Source organism: Chelonia mydas, chromosome 4 (assembly GCF_015237465.2).
Source record: "Chelonia mydas isolate rCheMyd1 chromosome 4, rCheMyd1.pri.v2, whole genome shotgun sequence".
NCBI lineage: Eukaryota > Metazoa > Chordata > Testudines > Cheloniidae > Chelonia > Chelonia mydas.
In genome coordinates this window covers 20873454-20894461 of record NC_057852.1, presented here as the reverse complement: position 1 = coordinate 20894461, position 21008 = coordinate 20873454, and the positions used below count along the sequence as shown (strand labels likewise).

The 21008-nt window shown below is 39.5% G+C and overlaps 1 protein-coding gene across 17 annotated transcripts in view; it reads right to left on the bottom strand.

Moving 5' to 3' along the window:
- The window catches only part of PTPN13 (protein tyrosine phosphatase non-receptor type 13), a 184377-nt gene that overhangs the window by 116238 nt on the left and 47131 nt on the right, over window positions 1–21008 (bottom strand). For all 17 annotated transcript variants that reach the window (XM_043545414.1, XM_037896821.2, XM_043545416.1 and 14 more), the window contains 2 exons: window positions 8936–9105; window positions 857–922 (listed from right to left, as the gene is read on the bottom strand). In XM_043545414.1, the coding sequence (XP_043401349.1) occupies window positions 857–922; window positions 8936–9105 (236 nt within the window). The remainder of the gene's footprint in view (window positions 1–856; window positions 923–8935; window positions 9106–21008) is intronic.

The window sequence follows — 21008 nt, the reverse complement described above, 5'->3', positions numbered from 1 at the left end:
AAACCAACACTACGGTATCCCTAATCAAGAAAAATAAAGAAGCAAACAACCAGAATAGAAACAGTGAAGAGTATTAATTAGAGAAGAATAGTAGTTTTGTCTCATAATGGACAAAGCAAGCTGCTTCACTACAAGCAAAGCTCTGTGGATTCTGTGGTAAAAAAGTCTTTAATTCTACAGCAAAACCCCCTGCTCTCAGCGGCGTTATGGTTAGGAGTGAATTCAGTGACAAATTCTGCAGCTGCAGGATCACAGAATACATCAACAGTCTTTCTCTTGTCTGTTGCAGTAAGACTCTAGTAAGCTCACCTTTAAGTACCCATAACTTGGAAGTCCACAGTTCAGCCACCAAGCCTCAGTATTCAAGAGGAAACTACTTCAGATAATAATATTTTACCTCTAACCCTACATATTTAGGCCTGATCCTGGGAAGACTGAGAACCTGGAACCCCCCATGACTGCAAAATGACTGCAATGGGAGTTGCAAGTTCTTGTACCTCTTGGGTTCATGCCCCAAAAGGCTTAATTCTGCTGCTCTTACTCATTAGAATAGTCCCATTATATGTATGGAACTACTCACATGAGTGAGGGCTTGAGGAACAAGCCCTAAATTCTGCTCCTTGGGGCATCTTTCCCCTCTCACAAGCACCTTGTAATTATGTAAATTACAAAAACCCAAACTATGTAAAAACTCCTGCTTTTCACTTAGTCTCACCAGTCCCACCAGCATCCCAAGGGTTTACCTTGCCCTGTTACTCTGTTTTTTTAGAAACGTGGAGGAGGTTATCAAACAAACCCCATTTTAAAACTTTAAAATGGTGAGATTTTATAAAAGAAGTCTTAAAAAAATACTTACTTGGCTTTGAGGGACTTCATGGTCAGCTCCCCAATAAAGGGTCATACCAAGAGAATAAACATGAATCTGTAATACAACACAAACAATCTGTAAACTTAAAGAAGGGACAGTTCTGGAAATTCGACAGTATATCCTTCAAGTATTAAGTGGGTGTCATGAACTTGACATTCTGAAACAGGGTGGTCCTTTCCCCCGCCCAAATTAGGTGCATTATTGCACATTTACATTTTTGACAACTAAGCTCAGCTATGGACTCAATTAGCCTCCTTGCCTTGGAGAACTTCTGAACTGTCCTTTGCCCTGGTCATTACAGTCAGAGCAGCAAATCCCACTATGGGAAAAGACTTGCAAAAATCTTATTAATGCTCCTCTAACTTTTTCATTTAGTTTTTACTCTTCATTTAAGATTAAGCCCCAGTATACATAGATAAGATTATGACACTTGATGGTGATGAACACATTCTGAAATGCAGCAGGGCATTCCAATGCTGCAAGTCTTAAAAGGCGCATAGTTTTGAAGGTGGTGAAAAGCTTAGGATCACAAACACTGGCTTTTGGGTTGCCAATGGACTTTCACCTATGTACACAACATATGAGGTTGTCATCTTAAAATGTCAATCATTGTAAGCTCCTCAGAGCAGGAAATGTGTTTTCCTACATATTTGTACATGTCCCAGCACAACAAATCATCCTAATGTGGGCCACTGGCCTTGCTGTAATGCAAATAAATAACAACAGAAAAAAGTAGTGAATAGTAATGAATCTGCACTGTTTGTATATATAATGTGGTAATGACACTCTTTGTACTGGACAAATCAACTATTGTACAGTGAACATGTGTTAGTAACAACTGTATAATTTAAAGCAAGAGGCGCATTACATAATTTTAGCAAGATAAACATATATTTAAAGCAATTCTAGGACAAAGTTATGTATTTGTTCAGCACTGACCAGACACTTGACTTGGTAAAAGGCACAGATATTAAGACAATCTCTGCCCTGGAGAGTTTATAATCTACCAGAGACAACATTTAGAGAGATCTACAATCTACACAGAAGATGCTGTGGGAGACAAAGGAGAGAGCTACCATAGTTAATATTTATTATTGCTCTAGTTTTTATGAAACAATAATATGGTACTGTCAAATGGCAGCCCCACCGAGGGGCACACTCCTGAGGTAGGCTGTGGCACAAGTGTGCCCTCTCAGGTAACCCAAGAACTCCACTTCAGGCCCCCTTGCTTCAGTAATGCCCTTCTGTGGGGCCAGTTTATTATCAAAACTATAGTACAGTTCAGTTCATAACAAAAGTCCTCCACAGAGTCCATCTATCATCCCAGTGCATATTATCCTCAAAACCCCACGACGTAACATTCCACAAGCCAGCATCTTCTGCCACACTCGAGGCTCCTCACCAGTCTCACCTGTCCCTCTGTCAAGATGGCCACCCCAACACTTCCAACTGGAGTGTGAGCCCACTCTTCTCAGTGGTAACTCCGCACAAACTCTCTGCTGGGAAATGATCTTCACCAGGGAAGCATCCCTCCCTCTCCCTGTTCCCTTAGGTCCAGCACTCTGGCCCTGGATATGTCAGTGGGCAAATTCCTCTGATGCTCTGCAGCCTTCAGAGCTCTCTGGCCCTTGGCTACATCTCTCCAGCTTAGAAGTAAGCAGGAGACTCCTGCTGCTGCTGTCTGGCCCTGGCTCTTTGGCTTTGGGATGTCAGCCAGCAAACCCTTCTTTGCTGCTCTATTGCCTTCCGTCTTTCCCCAGGAACCACCTACAGGTTCCTTCCAGGACCCTCCATAGTCCCCTGGTAGCTCTCACCTGCCTCTTTCCTGAGGAACTCACCAGGTCCCTCTGTCTCCAAGGGGTCTCTGCCCCTCAGATTCTCTCTGTCCTTTACTACCTCAGGTGTTGCCCTGCCCTCTTAACCGGCCAGAGTGGGAGCATTTGCTCTGGCACAGGGAAGCTGGAACTACTTCATGTACAGGGCGAGCCAGCCACCCTCTGATATATATATAGTTTTATTTACAAATTTACACAATAAATATGGACATCACTATTAAAAAGGCTTTTTGAATTGCAAAATCAACATTGAAGTGCAGAATATACACAAAGCTCTTGCTTCACCTAAATAAAGTATTATGCCAAGTGGCTTGTGACCTGAATAGTAAGTGAGAGTGAAAATGGCAGCCTCCTTCATTGCATTGCCAAGTATCAGTCCTGTATATAAATTCTAAACAACAACAAAAAATTAAAGAGTGCTTCAGCAGACTTTTTCAAATATCTCGTAAGTGCTCTTATGTATGGTTTTCAGCCATCCTAAATTTAAGAAGTGCAATATATTTTGTCCTAAAGGAAAGCAGAGGTAAATATTCAGTGCTATGTTTCAGACACGTGAACCAATGGTCCCATTGTTAACAAAACCACCTACATATTCATGCTGCCATTGATGTCAGTCAAAAATAATTAGTAGCCTATTGTCAGCTAGATAGGACTCAGAAACAGATAAATATGGTGTGCATTTTAATTTAAAACAATCACCTTTTTTCCTTTGCATTTCATCAAATTCTCAGTTCTTTTCCTGAAAATTTTCAGTGCGTATATTAATTTTTAAAAATTGATTATCTCCAATTTCCAATTTGTGGTTTTAAAAAAAATTACATATGAAATATTTTCAGTTTTCCACTACAAAATAGGTGCAATATTCTCCTTTTATTTAATCCCTCCACGTCAAGGCATGGTAATGTCAGCAGTTTAGGAGCAACATATTCCCCATTCTGTGCTCTATTTATTTTTATTATCTATTTTCCACATAACATTTGAAAATAGAGGCATCCAGAAGAGCACTTGAGTCCTAAGCTTCCTCCGGTTATTACAAAGAGGTCTGTCTCCCAACACACACAGTGTATGAGTCATGCAGAGGGCTGCACTGATATGAGATTGTGATAGAATTAATACAGCTGACATATGGTTATATTCACCATGAGAGTTCAGTTCAACAAGCTGATGAATCGTAAAGCTTACGCCTGAGGTATACTTGGGAGGAGGGATTATGCAAATACAAAATATTTTTCTTGGAATTTTTCTGTAAATTACTTTATATATTATAAACAAAGCTGGAGTACATGCCATGGAGGGATTTGTGGTAATGCTGTGCCTAAGGAGAAGACAATGGGCCAATTTTTTCCTAATGTGACATCCACACAAACTTTTCTGAGTTCAAGATCTCATGGATTTCACTGGTGTTGTAGGATGCAACTGAGGGTGCAATTTGGCTTGATACCCATTAGATAACAGGCCCAATCCTGAAACCATGTTCTATCAACTGCAGACTTAAATATTTTTTTTCCCTTTTAATTGATAATGACCAATGGAACGACATCAAGTAGCAAGCAGTTGCAGTATCAGGGCCATAGCTTAATCTGGGAGAACTGGAATATTCAGTCCCGCAAAGTCTTAGCTTGGTTGCCAGAAGAGCAATGTATTTGATTTTGATTGACATATTTTCCCCCCAGAATCAGCAATTTGCCTCCATATCCTTTTCATTAGATTGCTTTGTCAACCATCCCTTGCAATGAATCAAAATATTACCCCAAAGAAACATTCTTCTTCAGCTAAATCTACACTATATTATGATTTGCATTACAGCAGCAACCAGAGGCCCGAGTCAGGATTAGAGCTGCATTGTACAGTTGACAAATATTAGCTGGTTGAAATGTCTGGGGCAATGTGAAAGAAGGAAAAAATTGGGATTGAGAGAAGGAGATAAAGAGAGACATTCGAGAAGGATTTTGGAATAAATACAGGGGATGAAGTGCAGATGCAGACAAAGATGCAGGCAGGGTCACCGTTAGCAAAAGAAATTTCACTTAACTCTGAAGGACAATACACATATAGAAACAGAAATATTTCTGAAGGAATGCTATCCAACACAGACTGACTTTTCCTTCAAAAAATGTCTGCCTCATAAAACCTTAATCTACACTACAATAAGCTACATTTGAATGATTTCTGTACAGTTCAGAGTTCAGTAACCTAAAACAATAAACTTGTACTTGGAGCCTATCTGCTCACTGTGATATATGCAAGTTTATCACATGCTTTTTCTCCTATTACATTCTAAACTTTATACACACTCTTTAAAAATTCACTCTATTCAACCTTCTGCACTTTTAAATTAAAATAAGACAACATAACTGCAAGACAATATTCCTGATACCTTTTGGTGCCAGAAGCTGCAGATAAATGAAATTATATGGCCTAATTCTGGTAGACACTAAAAACGATGTAAATAGCACAGTCCCCCCACAAAACCAGGTAAAAAAGTACTGTTAATATACACCTTTAACAGCTGTTAAAAAGCCCCATGCATGCACATCTGCCATGTAGTAGGAAGGAATTAATTGAACTGAAACTGCATGAACCACGGCTTGGCCAGGCAAGCTTCATATACACACATTTATGGTAAACAAACATATGGATCAGGCTCCTAATGTTATGGCTGTACCTTGTTAAACTCATACATAGGGCCCTACTAAATTCATGGTCCATTTTGGTCAATTTCACGGCCATGGGATTTAAAAAATCATTAATTTCATTATTTTACCGATTGAAATCTGAAATTTCACAGTGTTGTAATTGTAGGGGTCCTGACCCAAAAACAAGTTTTCTTTAAATCTCTACTACACAACAACCTTATTAATTCTAGGTTAGCTAATATACAAACTGAACAGTATTCCCAAAACATCTGAGAGTCTCATGCCTTTTCCCAGCAAAGCTTTTATTACAGAGCAATAAAAAAATATTTTTTGCAAGGTTATTGCGGGGGGGGGGGGGAGGGGGTCGTGGTTGTGGTACTTCTACCCTTACTTTTGCGCTGCTGCGGGGGGCGGTGCTGCCTTCAGAGCTGGGCAGCTGGACAGCGGCGGCTGCTGGCCGGGATCCCCGCTCTGAAGGTAGAGCCACTGCTAGCAGGAGCACAGAAGTAAGGATGGCATGGTATGTTATTGCCAGCCTTACTTCTGCGCTGCTGCCTGCAGAGCTGGGCCCTCAGTCAGCAGCCACCACTCTCCGGCTGCCCAGCTCTGAAGGCAGCAGTGCAGAAGTAAGGGTGGCATGGAATGGTATTGCCATCCTTACTTCTGCGCTGCTGCTGGCAAGGTGCTGTCTTCAGAGCTGGGCGCCTGGCCAACACCCACAGCTCTTCAGCCACCCAGCTCTGAAGGCAGCGCAGAAGTAAAGGTGGCAATACCGCAACGCACCTAAAAATAACCTTGTGACTCCCCTGAAACTTCCTTTTGGGTCAAGACCTCCAATTTGAGAAATGCTGGTCTACCCCTTGAAATCTGTATAGGGTAAATGCACACAAAAGACCAGATTTCAAGGGCTGTGATGCGTTTTTCATGGCCATGAATTTTGTAGGGCCCTACTCATACACAACTCTTGTGTTGGAGGCCCAGCAGAATGGCCTCTTCTCAAGTTGACTGGGGAACTAGAACCAAGGAACCCAATTTTCTTCAAATTCTGCTGCATCGTTTCAGTTTGATACAGTGGCGGTTCGGTTTTGGGGTTTTTTTTCCTGCCACATGTGTATGTGCAAAGTTAGCTAGAATTCAACCCAAAATTAGATGTATTCAACTCCAGTAAAAAACTTTAACTTCAACACAACACTAAAACCAAATACCACAAGCTAAAAGGATATAAACCAAGTTAAATCAACTGTATGAGTAATCTCCTTATGCAAACCAAGGCATATATATGTCAACATGCAAAAATTTCCCAAGAAAATATGAATTCAGATGCTTGCAGAGGTAAAGGGTCACAACTGTACTACCACCACTTTCCAGAAAATTATGTTATCAGATGTCATATAATAGCAAAATGTACATTTTCATAAGCAAGAGCCACAATCTGAGAGAATTAATCACAGCAGCATGTGGGGACAAAGGCCATAATTTGGTCATCAACAATGAATGAGTTCAAGTGCAAGAGAAACATGCCACATCAGTTCCCATCAGTTTTAACTGCTTTCTATGCAACAAGGAAACACAGGGCCTCTGGTTTGCAACATAGAGTTTTCTTCTCCTATTTTTAAAAAGAAAAACAAACAAACAATTGCCATCAAGTAAATGTAGTGTTAAATTAAGAATGCACCCATCTTTGAAGTAAAAGATTTCACCTACACACAGTTTAGCTGCTTAAGGAATTTACTGATTATTTCCCTGGTGCTTTTGATAAGAGAGTTCTTAAGCCAAATTCAGAGCTAGTACAAAGTGGCACAGCTCCACTGACTTCAACTGCACCCACTCATTCAAGTTATAAATTTTAGTAAAGATTTCTAACTACAAGGTGCTTCACAGTACCACTATCACAAAGTTTGGAATTATCCCTCTTATCTGTGAGTTCCAGATTCTGCAGTCCCTATTCTGGCAAAACTTCCACTGACTTCAGTTCTACCATTACTTGTGTAAGGACTTCTGTCTCTTGGCCCTGAACAGTTAACACACTAACATACCACAAGGTATATATATCTGTCTTACAATAGATAGCCTTGACTGTGTTGCAAGGCAAGAGGCCTGAAGCCAAATGCTTTCAACCACTGAAGAAACATATAGGACCAAAATACATTTCTTGGAGGGCATCCTTTAGACTGGATATTCAATTGATACGGTTCTAGAGAAAACTGACAATTTAAAAAGTTTTCAGAAAAAAATATATCAAAGTGTAGCTAGTCCTTGCCCATGTAATAGCAATAGTGCCAGTACCAATCTCCTTCAGAACAAAGCCAGGCAACTGCTCCTCCAGGAGGAGTCCTGCCAAGCCATATAACAGCTTTCAAACACACAGCTATTTTGGCTGTAGTCCTGTCTCATGGAGGCCGCTGGTCCGAGAGGTTTAGCACCCCGCCTACCTGTGACAGGCTTCACTAAGGAAAGTGATCCACCTGGAGATTAACTGACTAAGTAGCTGGGCGGCAGTTAATTAGGTGAACATCACCCAGTCTAATAAAGGCTTCCGAGGGCTCAGTCAGGAAGCCTCAAAACAGAAAGAGGAAGTTCCCAGAGAGTTTGCCGAGAGCTCACCAGAACAGAACAGAACACAGAGAGGAAGTTCTGTCTCTCTCAGAACAGAGAGAGGAAGTTCCCAAGGAAAGAGACTGCTCAGGGGAGCAGCTCAGAGAGCACCAGAAACAAAGGGGACCTAGGAAAGGGCAGGGCAACGAATGGCAAAGCCCTAGGAAAGCCCAATCCCAGTGAAGGGACCTTACACACAGCAGCAAGAAGTCCAGGTCTTTGGGGAATTACACACCACTCCAGAAACAAGCTGCTGTAGTTTTCCATCTGGAGGGGCCCAGAGTTCAGAGAAGGAGCCATTCTAGAACCCTGAAGGGGCATCATTCATGATATACAAGCCTCGCAGAATTGACTGATAGCCCACGGGGGAAACTGAGGCAATGTCATATCTGACCACAGCGGCCATATCAGGGTGACTTCCACACTATTATACCCTGCAACATCCCCCTAAATAAGAGTTGAAGAGTTTAGGATTATGAAGACCAGTCAAATGAAAGGGATGGGAATAGAACCCCATCCCCTCCTCATTCCCAGCCCTGTCCATATTCTGCTAGGCTGAGCGAGTATTTTGCTGAAGAAAACCTTAAAGCTGAAGAAAAAAGAAAAAGGCTAATTTGGAGCCATTTGGAAGACTAGTCAGTTAACGATGCAGATACAATTTAGATTTATGTTCAAGCTCACCCTTACTTAGGTGAGCACCTAATCTCGGGGGGCAGGGAGGAGGAGAAGGGGGACTTCGTTACAGTGTGTATGGTAACACCCATTGTTTCATGTTCTCTGGGTATATAAATCTCCCCACTGTATTTTCCATCTAATGAATGCATCTAATGAAGTGAGCTGTAGCTCACGAAAGCTTAAGCTCAAATAAATTGGTTAGTCTCTAAGGTGCCACAAATACTCCTTTTCTTTTTGCGAATACAGACTAACATGGCTGCTACTCTGAAACCAGTATAATACAGTTTCATAGAGACTAACATTTTATGGGAGTGAAGGTAACGTACCTTTTCAACATCTGAAAGGGATGACAGTGACTGGTTCTGCAGAACCTCTGGTGCCGTGAATGCTCTCAGGTCCTGGTTGGAAACATTTTCATCTGTAAATGACACACTCCCAGATGGAAGCAACAGCAAAGACCATGGAGAAATGATGAAGCTCAGGTCAGTAGGATCAGCTATATTTGAAAAAACAAATAAAAAACACAATTGAAAGGCAGCTGCTACCAAATAACAGGACTCCACAAAAATCCATGTAAGTGTTCATCTGACAAAGAGAAAGCTGCGAAATGGAGTGGATGATCTAATTAGTCTTCTTCATTTGTAACTTCTATGACCACAATCGTTAAAATAGCTTTCATCACAAAAAGTTCATGGGAGATAAGCAGCAAAGACCTTTCAGACAGTTTCAGTATTTTATTTTGAAAACACTGATGTTATTTATCTGGAATTCTTAAACAAAAGATCTACCAAAAACATGCACCATCCTTACTGTTTTATATTTTTAAATAAGATTGAGAAGACAAAGAAATAGACTGAAATAAAATTGTTACGTCTAATTGCTAATGCTATTTAAATGCAATGCTCAAGACAAGAAGAGTGAATTATTAAGCCTCCCTTTCCCATCCACTTGTTTTCCGTAATTTCGCTCTACTTTACTTAAATGTAATCAATATTATTTTTAATATCTGCTATTTATATTAACATTCAACATCTGAGAAGGTAAGCATTATTCCCACTTTCCAGATGGGGGAATCTAAGGCACTGAGGTTAAATGAGAATGACTTTATCCTAAAGGTCAGAGACAGTATTATTGTTATAGCCAGGATTAGAACTCCTGACTCCTACTCCTACACTACTTTTCATGGGCTTTGTTTTAATGATCCAGACTGATGACAAACATTTGATCATGCCACTATGTTCTGATTTATTTATTGTTTGTCATAAAACAGCAAGCATCCCAGGGGACTGTTTTTCTGACCAGAGGTAGGAGAATAAGGATGTAGCAGAGACTAGAGCAGAATAAGGAAGTAGATTAAACTAAAACACATTAAAAAAATATAAATAGCACAATCTCATGCAACACATCTTACGTATACATCAGAATACAATAGCCAAAAGAAATTAACCTTAACTATCCAGTGCACAAGGGCCATGAAGTTTCACATGCTATATGTCAAGATTTAATTTGTTAACATTTACTTACAGCAGTTGAGCCGATGAGCCTTCTCTAAGAAGAGGCTAATGTTACAAGGTTATCATACTTCAATGTATAGTTCAATTTTAAATATAGTGAATATACACAAACCTTATTAAAACCTTTTCAGGGTGAACTGTTTGATATTATTAATTCATTCAAAAATGTAAGTTAACATTAACCTATATTTTAGGTTACTAGGGACTAGATGCCTGCTCTCTTTTCCTCCCATTTTGCTTGATGACCACAATGGCTATCAATGTTTTTTCTTTAAATAATCACTACAGTAACCTCTATCAATTGGCTGTCATTTTTGTATTATTACTCATACCCCCGAAGTAACACAGAACCCTCCAAATGATTAAAGATTTCCCCCTTCAGGATGTCTTTTTGTTTTTAAAATGGAGCTGCCCACTGAAGTTACTTGATTGCTTCCTGTTGGATGCTCACTATCAAGACTAATTCCTATAGTAAGACTGAAGTTAATTGGGGTAGCAGTGGAATGTGCAAAGAAGGAATCTGCACTCAACCGAAGAGCCTCCATTCAATCTGTGTGAATAATATTGTCAGAAAGAAACACAAACACTGAGATTATGAAGCCTATTGTTGACATTTTAAGAGAGAAAACCTCCTACACCAGGAACTTGTAATTCTGGCACCTGGGTATTTAAAGCTCTCTGGATAAAATCTGATGAAAACTCTGGCCACTAACCTGCAAAGAGGCTTTCAATCCATAAAACACACCTTGAAAATAGAAGTGGGCAAAGAAAAAGCAGCTGTTCTCATGGGTCTAAAAGATTTTAATGACTGCTGTATGAACGTCAGAACACCACAACTCAAGTACATACAAATTGTGATGTAACAAAGATTTAATGTAGCATTGTAATAACCGAAAAAATATTGTCATTCTAGGGAGAGCAGCAATAGTTCCATTTCTTCCTACAATGCTGTTTCCTAGGATGTCCCATATTCCTGTAATTTACTGTAATTCCAATATTCCAGGAGATTTACTGAGTAACTATGTATGGAATAGATATCAGAAATAAACAGATCTACCAAACAAATCCTTCAAATTCCCAGGCTTCACTCCTTCCAGCACTCTGAGATTATGCATCTGGTTCTAACGTCAGACATTTAACGAAAGAAAAACGTGCCTCAGAAATGTAGGTTTAATTTTCTAGATCAATGGACAGAACTCCCAATTTATAGATATCAGAGAAATTGTCCACTCCTATCTGTATGTAGCAGAATAGCTATTAAAGACCATTTAATGTGTATTGTGGGGATTAACCTTTGGTAATTTTTTGGGGTTCGAATAAGAGCTTATTGTCCCTATTGGCTTGGAAATGGAAAGTTTCACTTCATAAATTAAGAACACTTATGGCAACAGGAACACAACAAATATTCATGAACAGGAAGGATCCTATGGACTTTACTTAAAGTAATGATGATTACATGTTTAGAGACTCAAAACTATACTATAAACAAGAAAATATACAACTGCACCTTTCACTTTCAAGTATCTACTCCCTGTTGCCTAATTAAGACTGAATGCGTTTCAGCATTTGTCATGACACTGAGAACATTACACTTTCAACACTCAGGGTATATCTACACAGCAAAAGCTGTGCATAGGTTAGCTACCTGAGTTACGCAGGCCAGCTGGATTTAAGCTAACCATAGCAGCAAAACCACTATAGTACAAGCTTCACAGCAGGTCAGTGAGCTTACCCAGTGTGTCTGTGCTGGGATTGTACTACCTGTGCTGAAGCCAGGCTTCAATGCTACTGTTACCCACATAACTGGGTTCAAACTAGCTTGGGTAAGCTAATCCAGGCACAGCTTTTGCTTTTGCTGTGCAGACAAACCCTGAGACACAGATTTTGATTCACAGTTACAGCCAGTAGGACTGGAATTCTATTCTATGGCTTGATTCTTTAAGAGGCATAATGACATATCTACCTGTAACTAATTCCTATGCACAGCTGCTCTACATTTTTATTTAAGTAATTCAGCATTACACTAAAAGATACCCCATGACGATGAGAGTGGACTCAAAGGGGAGAATTATAAAGGATTAATAGAGAGTGGCATCCTAATTTAAAAACCCTTTCTTGAACCTTATATTCAAGCCTCAAGAGGAAAATGGGAGAGGGGAAAAAAACTTCAGGGTTCACACTGTAGAGCTGGTTTCCTCTATTCTCCCACTTTCACATTATAAGAGAGACCTGAACACACTTTCTTCAGGGAGTAAATGGAGAATACCATCTTTGGTTACTTGAGGGAAGCGGATTTTAACCCACAAACAGCACTGCAGCAGCTTCCCATTGAAATGGTATTGGCATTTTATGAATCATAAAAACGATATTAGTTGATACAAGTATTTTTTAGGGCTGTCAAGCGATTAAAAAAATTAATCGCGATTAATCGCAATTTTAAATAATAAGAGAATACCATTTATTTAAATATTTTGGGATGTTTTCTAAATTTCCAAATATATTATTTTCAATTACAACACAGAATACAAAGTGTACAGTGTTCACTTTATATTTATTTTTGATTATAAATATTTGCACTGTAAAAACCAAAAGAAATAGTATTTTCAATTCACCTAATAGAAATATTGTAGGGCAATCTCTTTATCATGAAAGTTGAACTTACAAACGTAGAATTATGTACAAAAACAGATCAGTGTAAAACTTTAGAGCCTATGAGTCCACTCAGTCCTACTTCTTGTTCAGCCAATTGCTCACACAAACAAGTTTGTTTACATTTGCAGGAGAGAACGCTGCCCGCTTCTTGTTTACAGTGTCACCTGAAAGTGAGAACAGGCGTTCGCATGGCACTGTTGAAACCGGCGTCACAAGATATTTACATGCCGGATGCGCTAAAGATTCATATGTCCCTTCATGCTTCAATCACCATTCCAGAGGACATGCGTCCATGCTGATGACCGGTTCTCCTTGATAATGATACAAAGCAGTGCGGACTGACGCATGTTCATTTTCATTATCTGAGTAAGATGCCACTTGCAGAAGGTTGATTTTCCTTTTTGGTGGTTCAGGTTCTGTAGTTTCCACATGGGAGTGTTGGTCTTTTAAGACTTTTGGAAACATGCTCCACACCTTGACCCTCTCAGATTTTCAAAGGCACTTCAGATCCTTAAACCTTAGGTCAAGTGCTGTAGCTATCTTTATGTATCTCACATTGGTACCTTCTTTGCATTTTGTCAAACCTGCAGTGAAAGTGTTCATAAAACGAACAACATGTGCTGGGTCATCATCCGAGACTGCTATAACATGAAATATATGACAGAATGTGGGTAAAACAGAGCAGGAGACATACAATTCTCCCCCAAGGACTTCAGTCGCTAATTTAATTAGCACATTATTATTTTAGCGAGCATCACCACCATAGAAGCATGTCCTCTGGAATGGTGGCCGAAGCATGAAGGGGCATATGAATCTTTAGCGCATCTGGCACGTAAATACCTAGCAATGCCAGCTACAAAAGTGCCATGCGAATGCCTGTTCTCACTTTCTGGTGATATTGTAAATAAGAAGTGGGAAGCATTATCTCCTGTAAATATAAACAAACTTGTATCTCTTAGCATGGCTGAACAAGAAGTAGGACTGAGTAGACTTGTAGGCCCTTTATATTGTTGTTTTTGAGTTCAGTTATGTAACCAAAAAATTTATATTTGTAAGTTGCACTTTCACAATAAAGAGACCACACTACAGTACTTGTATGGAGTGAATTGAAAAATACTATTTCTTTTGTTTATCATTGTTACAGTGCAAGTTAGCAACTACTACAGTTTTGAAAAGCAATGAGTCAGACTAAACTTACTGCCAGTTGAGACCGTCTTGCCACTAGAGTGCCAATTAGTCAGTCACTCAGCATTGAGGTCTTCCCCCTGTTTCGCTTTTTGTGTTGAGAATGTTTTCACTTCAAGGCAACACCTATTTTAGTACTGAAGGAAACTCGTCTTTGCTTTGTCTGGAAAGCAGTAGAGGAGGACAAAGAAACAAGAGCTTTTTTCAAAAAATTACCTTTTCTATTCACTTCAGACTTTAATTTGTTGACTTTGTGGAGAGACGAAAACATTTATCCCCTGTGCTTGGTATTAGACTTATTATAGAAGGTCTCAGTGTAAAAGCTCCAATAAGTCTGGGTGAACTACTTGCATTGCAGAGCATATAGCAGGAGAGCAAAAATTGTGGTTCTCAACATTAGTAATCAGTTGATGCTTCTTGGCTTGAGATATGAGAAACTTATTGGCCTTCTTTCATGTTTAAGAGGCACTGAAAGTCCTAAGGAAATGTGGTTCCCTGTAGGTGGGAGGGACTGAACAGTATAGGGAGAAAGAGATCAGTCTTGAAGTGCTACGTAGTTATGCCTGTTACTGTTTTGTGCTTTCCCAATCTTGGGGTAAAGAAATTCTACTCAAGGGTCTGAAATGCTGTAACTTCATTGTTTTTGCCTGCCATTAGTGTAATGGAACTGACTAATCCATCAACTGTAAATTGGTGTAAGCAAGACTAAAGAAAAGCCAAGATTTGCATGAGAAATATCTGAATAACTTGTGCAAGAGTTTAAAAGAAAATGAATTAAACACACTGATGTCACCTTAATTTGTGTCAAATGAAATTAAGGCCACTCTTCTGTAACATAGTCTGAAAAGTATCTCTAATGTGTATTTAAGTGTTTGAAAGGCTGTAATACATGCATTTATCAAGCTGTAAAACAAATTATCACCTGAATTTCCATTTATTAAGCTGCATAAATAGTGATGTATATAGGGGTAGGAAGAGAATTCCAAACAACCGACTTCATGTATTGGGCCCATTTCTGTAGCCTTTGACTGCAATGGACTTCTACTGAAGTCAATTCCCTCCCCACATAAGATACCTTTCTGTACTAGTGATTCCTGCTTGTAAACACACTTCACATTGGGAAACTCTCTGTCTAGCACCAATGAGTAATCAATTGATTTATTATTATTTTCATTAGAGTAGCACCTAGAGGACTCAACCAAGATCAGGACTCTACAAATTCATAGTAAGAAACGTTTTACTTTTATATATGCCTTCTATTCACATAGCCTATTTAAAACCAACATTCCCATTCCAGTATTCAGAAAGCTTTCTCATTATGCAGAATTGCAGTAATAAACTTTGGAAGATAAAACAGGAGAGCTACCAAAAACCAAAATATAAATCAAAACCAAAATAAAAAAAAAAAACAAAAACCCACCAGCAACAAGTTGAGGAGACACCACATTTGACCAAAATAACCAAAAGTCACTCCAATCAACTGAAAAGTAAATCTTAAAAAATCTATTTGGTCAGATCTTTTCTTAGTTTAATTTTTACTGTATTAAGAGTCTTATCATGCTCCCTTCTTAAGCCAACCAGAAAACTCTAATTTACTGCAATGGCTGGAGGCTCAGGACCTAAATCAACAAACACAGAGATGGAAGAACTGTCTTCATTATCTTGAAATATGAAAAAAGGTATGGTATGCTATATAATAAAATTAAGGCAACTTTAGAAATCAAAGTTTATTGCTGTCACTCTTCCAAAACACACACTGCAGCTAATTACTGGATTTGGAAGAAAAGGTTTTCTTATTCATATTAAAACCGCAAAAAACAAATATTTTAAAGCAATGTTAAGGGTCTGACTCAAACATGAAAGGAAACTTAGAGTTATGGCTAGACTCCATCTTTAAATTACCTTTCTGTACCACAAGGATTTTAACACAAACACACCCTATGAGCTGAAAATACAGGATCAAAATCCATCTTCCTAGTTAACTCCAATAAAAGCAATGAATTAGGCCTGGAGTCCTATTTTTACTAGGGTCTGAAATATTTATTGGACACCTACTACCCCGAAGACTCAGTTTATTATCCCAGGACAAAAAAAATCCTTCCTACCACACACAGGGCCATACTCCTCAATTTTACGGAATAAACAGTCACTGTTTACTGTTTCCTATATTTCATTGTAATATGGACAGTCGGTCATCTGTTTAATACATTTTAAAAAGGTAGTTAGTAGGGGTATGTCTGCACTGGAGCTGCAGGTGTAATTTCCAGTTTAGCTAGTGATACCCATGCTAGCTCCAATTGAGCTAATGTGCTAAAAACAGAAGTGTAGATATGGTGGCGCAAGTGGAAGACCAGGCTAGACAGATCATATCTCCATCTGAACCAGTAAGTACGAATTCAGGGCAGGTAGCCCCTCTTGCTGCTCACGTCAGCACAGCTACGCTTCTATTTTTAGCACGCTAGGACAATCAGAGCTAGCATGAATGTGTCTCATTCAAACTGTAAGTAACACCTCCAGATCCGGTGTAGACATCTCTTTCTTGCTTTTGCTTTGTCTTCTTTTTCTTCCTGTCTTCTCTTCACTTTGTGTTTCTTTTCTTTCCTTTAATAGATCATAGTGTATATCATACCTTCAGCAGCCATTTCCTCTTTTCTTTCACTCTCCTTCTATTCCCTTATAACCCGTTCTCTACTCTTCTCATACGTTTTCTGTCTGGACACCCAACGTCTCTCACTTTCTCAATACCCTACCTCTTTTCTAACTTATCGCATCAGTTTCTCCCCACAACTCTCTGTCCAAACCCAGCCATCTACATAGACCTTGAAAAATTATAGCAGACTCCTAAGAGCCAGGGGACCCAACTAAGATGAGGGGTGCAACTGTACAGGGGAAATATTCACGTGAAAAGCCAAGTGCCCATGTCTTCTTTCTCAGCTGGTAAGAAGTGAATGGTGCTTGAGTTCTTGCCAGAGTATTGTCTCTTGACCCTACTCAGGGTAAGAGATGCCTGATTAAATTTGAAGTCCCCATCCAACCCTCCAAACCCACTGGCTGCTGGAAGGTGCACATACTTTGTCATTCTTGCACTGCAGAACCTTCTGGGTGCTCCAAGCGTGGGATACTAATCTACCCCTCTTCCAACTTCCAGGTTTTTTAAGTTCTCTTTCACAGCGAATAAATCCAGGGCCTTCCTCTGCTGCCTCTCTTAGGTTTCCCAACCAGCCCAGGAACAGCTTGAAATTGATCCAGTTCTTGGCAGTTTCATGAACTAATAAAATGATGCAACAGCTACTATGCTGGTGGGAAGAGCATTTCTGGGTACACCCCCAGACAACCCCCAAAGGCAATGGCTCCTCCAACATGAGAAGGACCCCTGTCTCAGGAAGTAGCTCTGGGAGAAAGACAGAAGTGTATTTCCCCCCCTTCCCCCCCGCCCCGGTCTTGCTGCATGTCACCCTACTCACTGTTGTCACTGGCCATCTTTCTTCCCCTGATTTTACCTGGCCTCACCGTCTGCTTATTTGTGAGCTAGAACAAAGAGGAAATATCCCCAGGCAAACAATAGCAGGGACAAAATAATTAAATGAAATACCACTTGTTTACTGCTGGAAGAAAACACATAGGCAGCTCAATTCCTGCTGCTGGTGTTCCTGTTACACTAACAGTTTCATGCTGAGAAAGGCAGGACAAACATCCCTGACTTCCTCTTTGAATTACTTCTTGCTTCAGGGTCCCATCTCTATGGCAGGAGTCATGCCATTAGGGGACTGCATGTGCCATTCATCTGAGTCCTGCCCTAAATCCACTATGAAAATTATAAGAAAGAAACAATTCACTTTTAATAGTTTGCTTTGCATCCACAGATCTCAACACCTTTTACAAACATCACTATTCCCATTCTACAGCCAGGAAATTAATGTACAGAAATGTGGGATGAATCACTTAATTTAACAGAGCAGGTCAGTGACCATACTTGGAATAAAACCCAGGTCTCTTGACTCTCAGGCTAGTATTCTATCCAATGGACCATGATTCCCAAGGGTTCCGGATACCAGGAGCAAAACTGGAGTCTCTAACTTCACTCCGCTGCTGTTTTGCAAAGCAAGGAGCACCAGTAAAGGCTTGGATACTCTCTGAAGATTTTGAGAGCCACCACCGCATCAGTTTACACTCCATTTATATCTGGAAGACCATTTTCACAACCAGAAGAACTGGAATTTTTGTTTTAAATCAAGTCTTAAATTCTGAAGAAGCGAATAGGACTCACTCATGAAAGCTATGTAGGTGCCCTGGGTGAGTGGATTTTTCAAGCTTCAATTAAAACTACAGATAGCACAAATAACATGAATTAAACAGCAGCACTAAAACTTTTCTTTTAAAAAAAACCATGGAAGGTGATACAGCAATTTTGTATGACTGCTTTAGAAACAGATTGTGACTTGGTATTGTAAAAGCTATCCCTTAAATATGCATTTACAGACTTTAAAAAACCCAGATCATTTACTCAATAAACCTCAAGGCCTTCTTCAAAGTAATTACTGCCTGTCATGGAACTGAACCCATATATTAAAAATCCTTTTGAAGAAAAGCTTGCACAGACACTCTGCTCATATTTCTGAATTAGAAGACATGCTTGTAAAATCACTTTTCTCCAGATGGCGCAAACTAAACAGTCTGCATTGTGCACTAGATGCCTACTAATTGTGCATAAACAAACTATTCTTGATTGTTATAATGGAAAGAAAAAGTTTTACAGATTGAAAAATTTGGTTGACAACGTACAGCAAAAAATGCTCATCCCAGGATCATTAAATATATTTACAAACCTTTGGCACCTGGGATTTAACATGTAAAGCATGGCAGACTCCTTCATCAGAAGTATTCTGTGCAAGTATACAAAAAAAATAGACTTACATGAATTAGGAAATATGCCTTCCATGGGTATTTCTCACTTAAAATATTATTCCACTACCAGTTCCTGATAACATGTAAATAAATGTGCATGATGTGCCATCGCTGGGAGACCACGGAGAAGCAGAAGCAGTTTTTGTAGCTGTGCTGGTACTAGGTATAAAGGAGGAATTTGTACTCTCTTCTTATTTAGAGGAACCCTTTTTATTCAAACACTTGACAAAAATATCTCAGAACTTTCTTCTGTGTATTTATGGTTTGTTTAACATGGTGGGGAGCTCTCCTTGGGGAAAAGACAAATAAACATTCTCTTTTTAACTATCTACTATGGTATGAAGACAGAGTATGGGTGTGTGTATATATATATATATACACACACACACACACCACATACACACAGCTGAGGGTTCACATATATGCGCTACATTACAAAAATAAAGGTTTCAAGTTTGAACATATGTAGTATTCAGCTATTACTGTATAAAGACTACTAGTTGGGAATCTAAGCTCTGATATTCCAAATAACTATACTTTGAATTAAGGCAAAAATAATTCTGAACACCACATTTATATTAATGGAATAATGATATATTCCCTATACTCACTACTTGAAATAAAAGGGGAATTCAGGAGCAATACAAATGCAACACTTATTATGAGTGGGTAAATCCTGCTGCCTGCTCTGCAGGACATTCACTCCAGCAGAACCAATACTGTTCTGCTCAGCAAAACAGAGACTGCAGACAGGATGCTCAAGATCCCATGTAGGGGGATGTGACCGGGAATATGGCCATGGAGCTGTGATCCATAGTGCAACTTGTGCCCCAAGCACAAAGAGGGAGTTATGGAGTGTGTGGGGCAAGTGGATCCTGACTATACCAGCTCTCCTCCCCACTGCACACTCACTCACTGTATATGGGAGGATACATGGATCTGGGGGTTATAGCAGCCCTTAGGCCACAGTACGGACCACCAAGTGGATTCCTTGTCCTGCCACCCCTAAAGGCTTCTTCAGCACACACCCTTGCTGCCCAGGTTATACCCTTCGACCAGGACTTGCTCCTAAAGCGTTGACAGGCTCCACTTCAATCTACAAATTAACGTAGTTCGACCAATTTAGACATAGGAATAAAAATATGTCATCTGACCTTTTTCTTTTCTTCCTTTTCCTTTTTATTTCAGGCTGGACATTTATTCCCAGAAACATAGGGAAGGTAACTGACTGGGAGCTTCTAAAGTAGAATATCAACAAAAGTAATTTAAAACAACATAGCCATTAAGCCAGGTACAAAGAAAGCGAATGACCGTTTCCTAGAGGCAGAGGAGCTTCTCCAGAGGTCAGGGAGAGGGCGAAAGAATTTTTCACTAATTATTAAGCTTCTTCGTGCCTGCTCTGAAGTTCTTCTTGTTTTGCTCCTCCAGAAGAACTCTTAACAGCAGCAATAAGGGAAACATCCTCTGAGAGGTCCCTTCCTTCTAACCAAAATACAGGAATAATCTTTACAAAAACCATCTCCAAATCCTCCTTTCAAAACCACTGGAATTTTTGGTATGGCTTCTGATCAATTATGTGTCCACTAGTCTTTACTGAGCGGTAGTTGCCAGCCTTGTGAGCTAAGTCCAGAATTATGCAGCTTGGTAACAAAACACTTGTGAGAGCAGAGTTTATTAAGCATTGCCAGAAGACAGATAAACAGTGTGGTCCAGTTTAAAAAAAGAGACACAGAACTGGTTTAAAAGGCAATAAAACCAGGGAGATTATTCAGGTAAACAGTATGCAATACAAATGTAAGGCAGTAATTTTGAAATAATCCTTTAAGCAATTTAATGGACACACATGCAGCTAAAATAAAAATCCCTGAAGTCACACAATAACCTTGAGCAGCACCGTAAAAATTGTCACTTTTAAGATGTTGATGACTGGTACTCTTGAATTTTCACTTCAGAGAAATAACACACACACACACACTCTTCAATTCCTCCATAAAGTGTCCCCTTTATGACTATAAATTTTATCAGCTACAACTTCATTTTGTTTTACCTGTCCCCATCTTTTTGTGTGTGACCATTAGCAAATAGTAAAAATAGAGAAAAGCCTCTCCATGTAACAGTTTCTCAATACGCATCTTTCTCAATG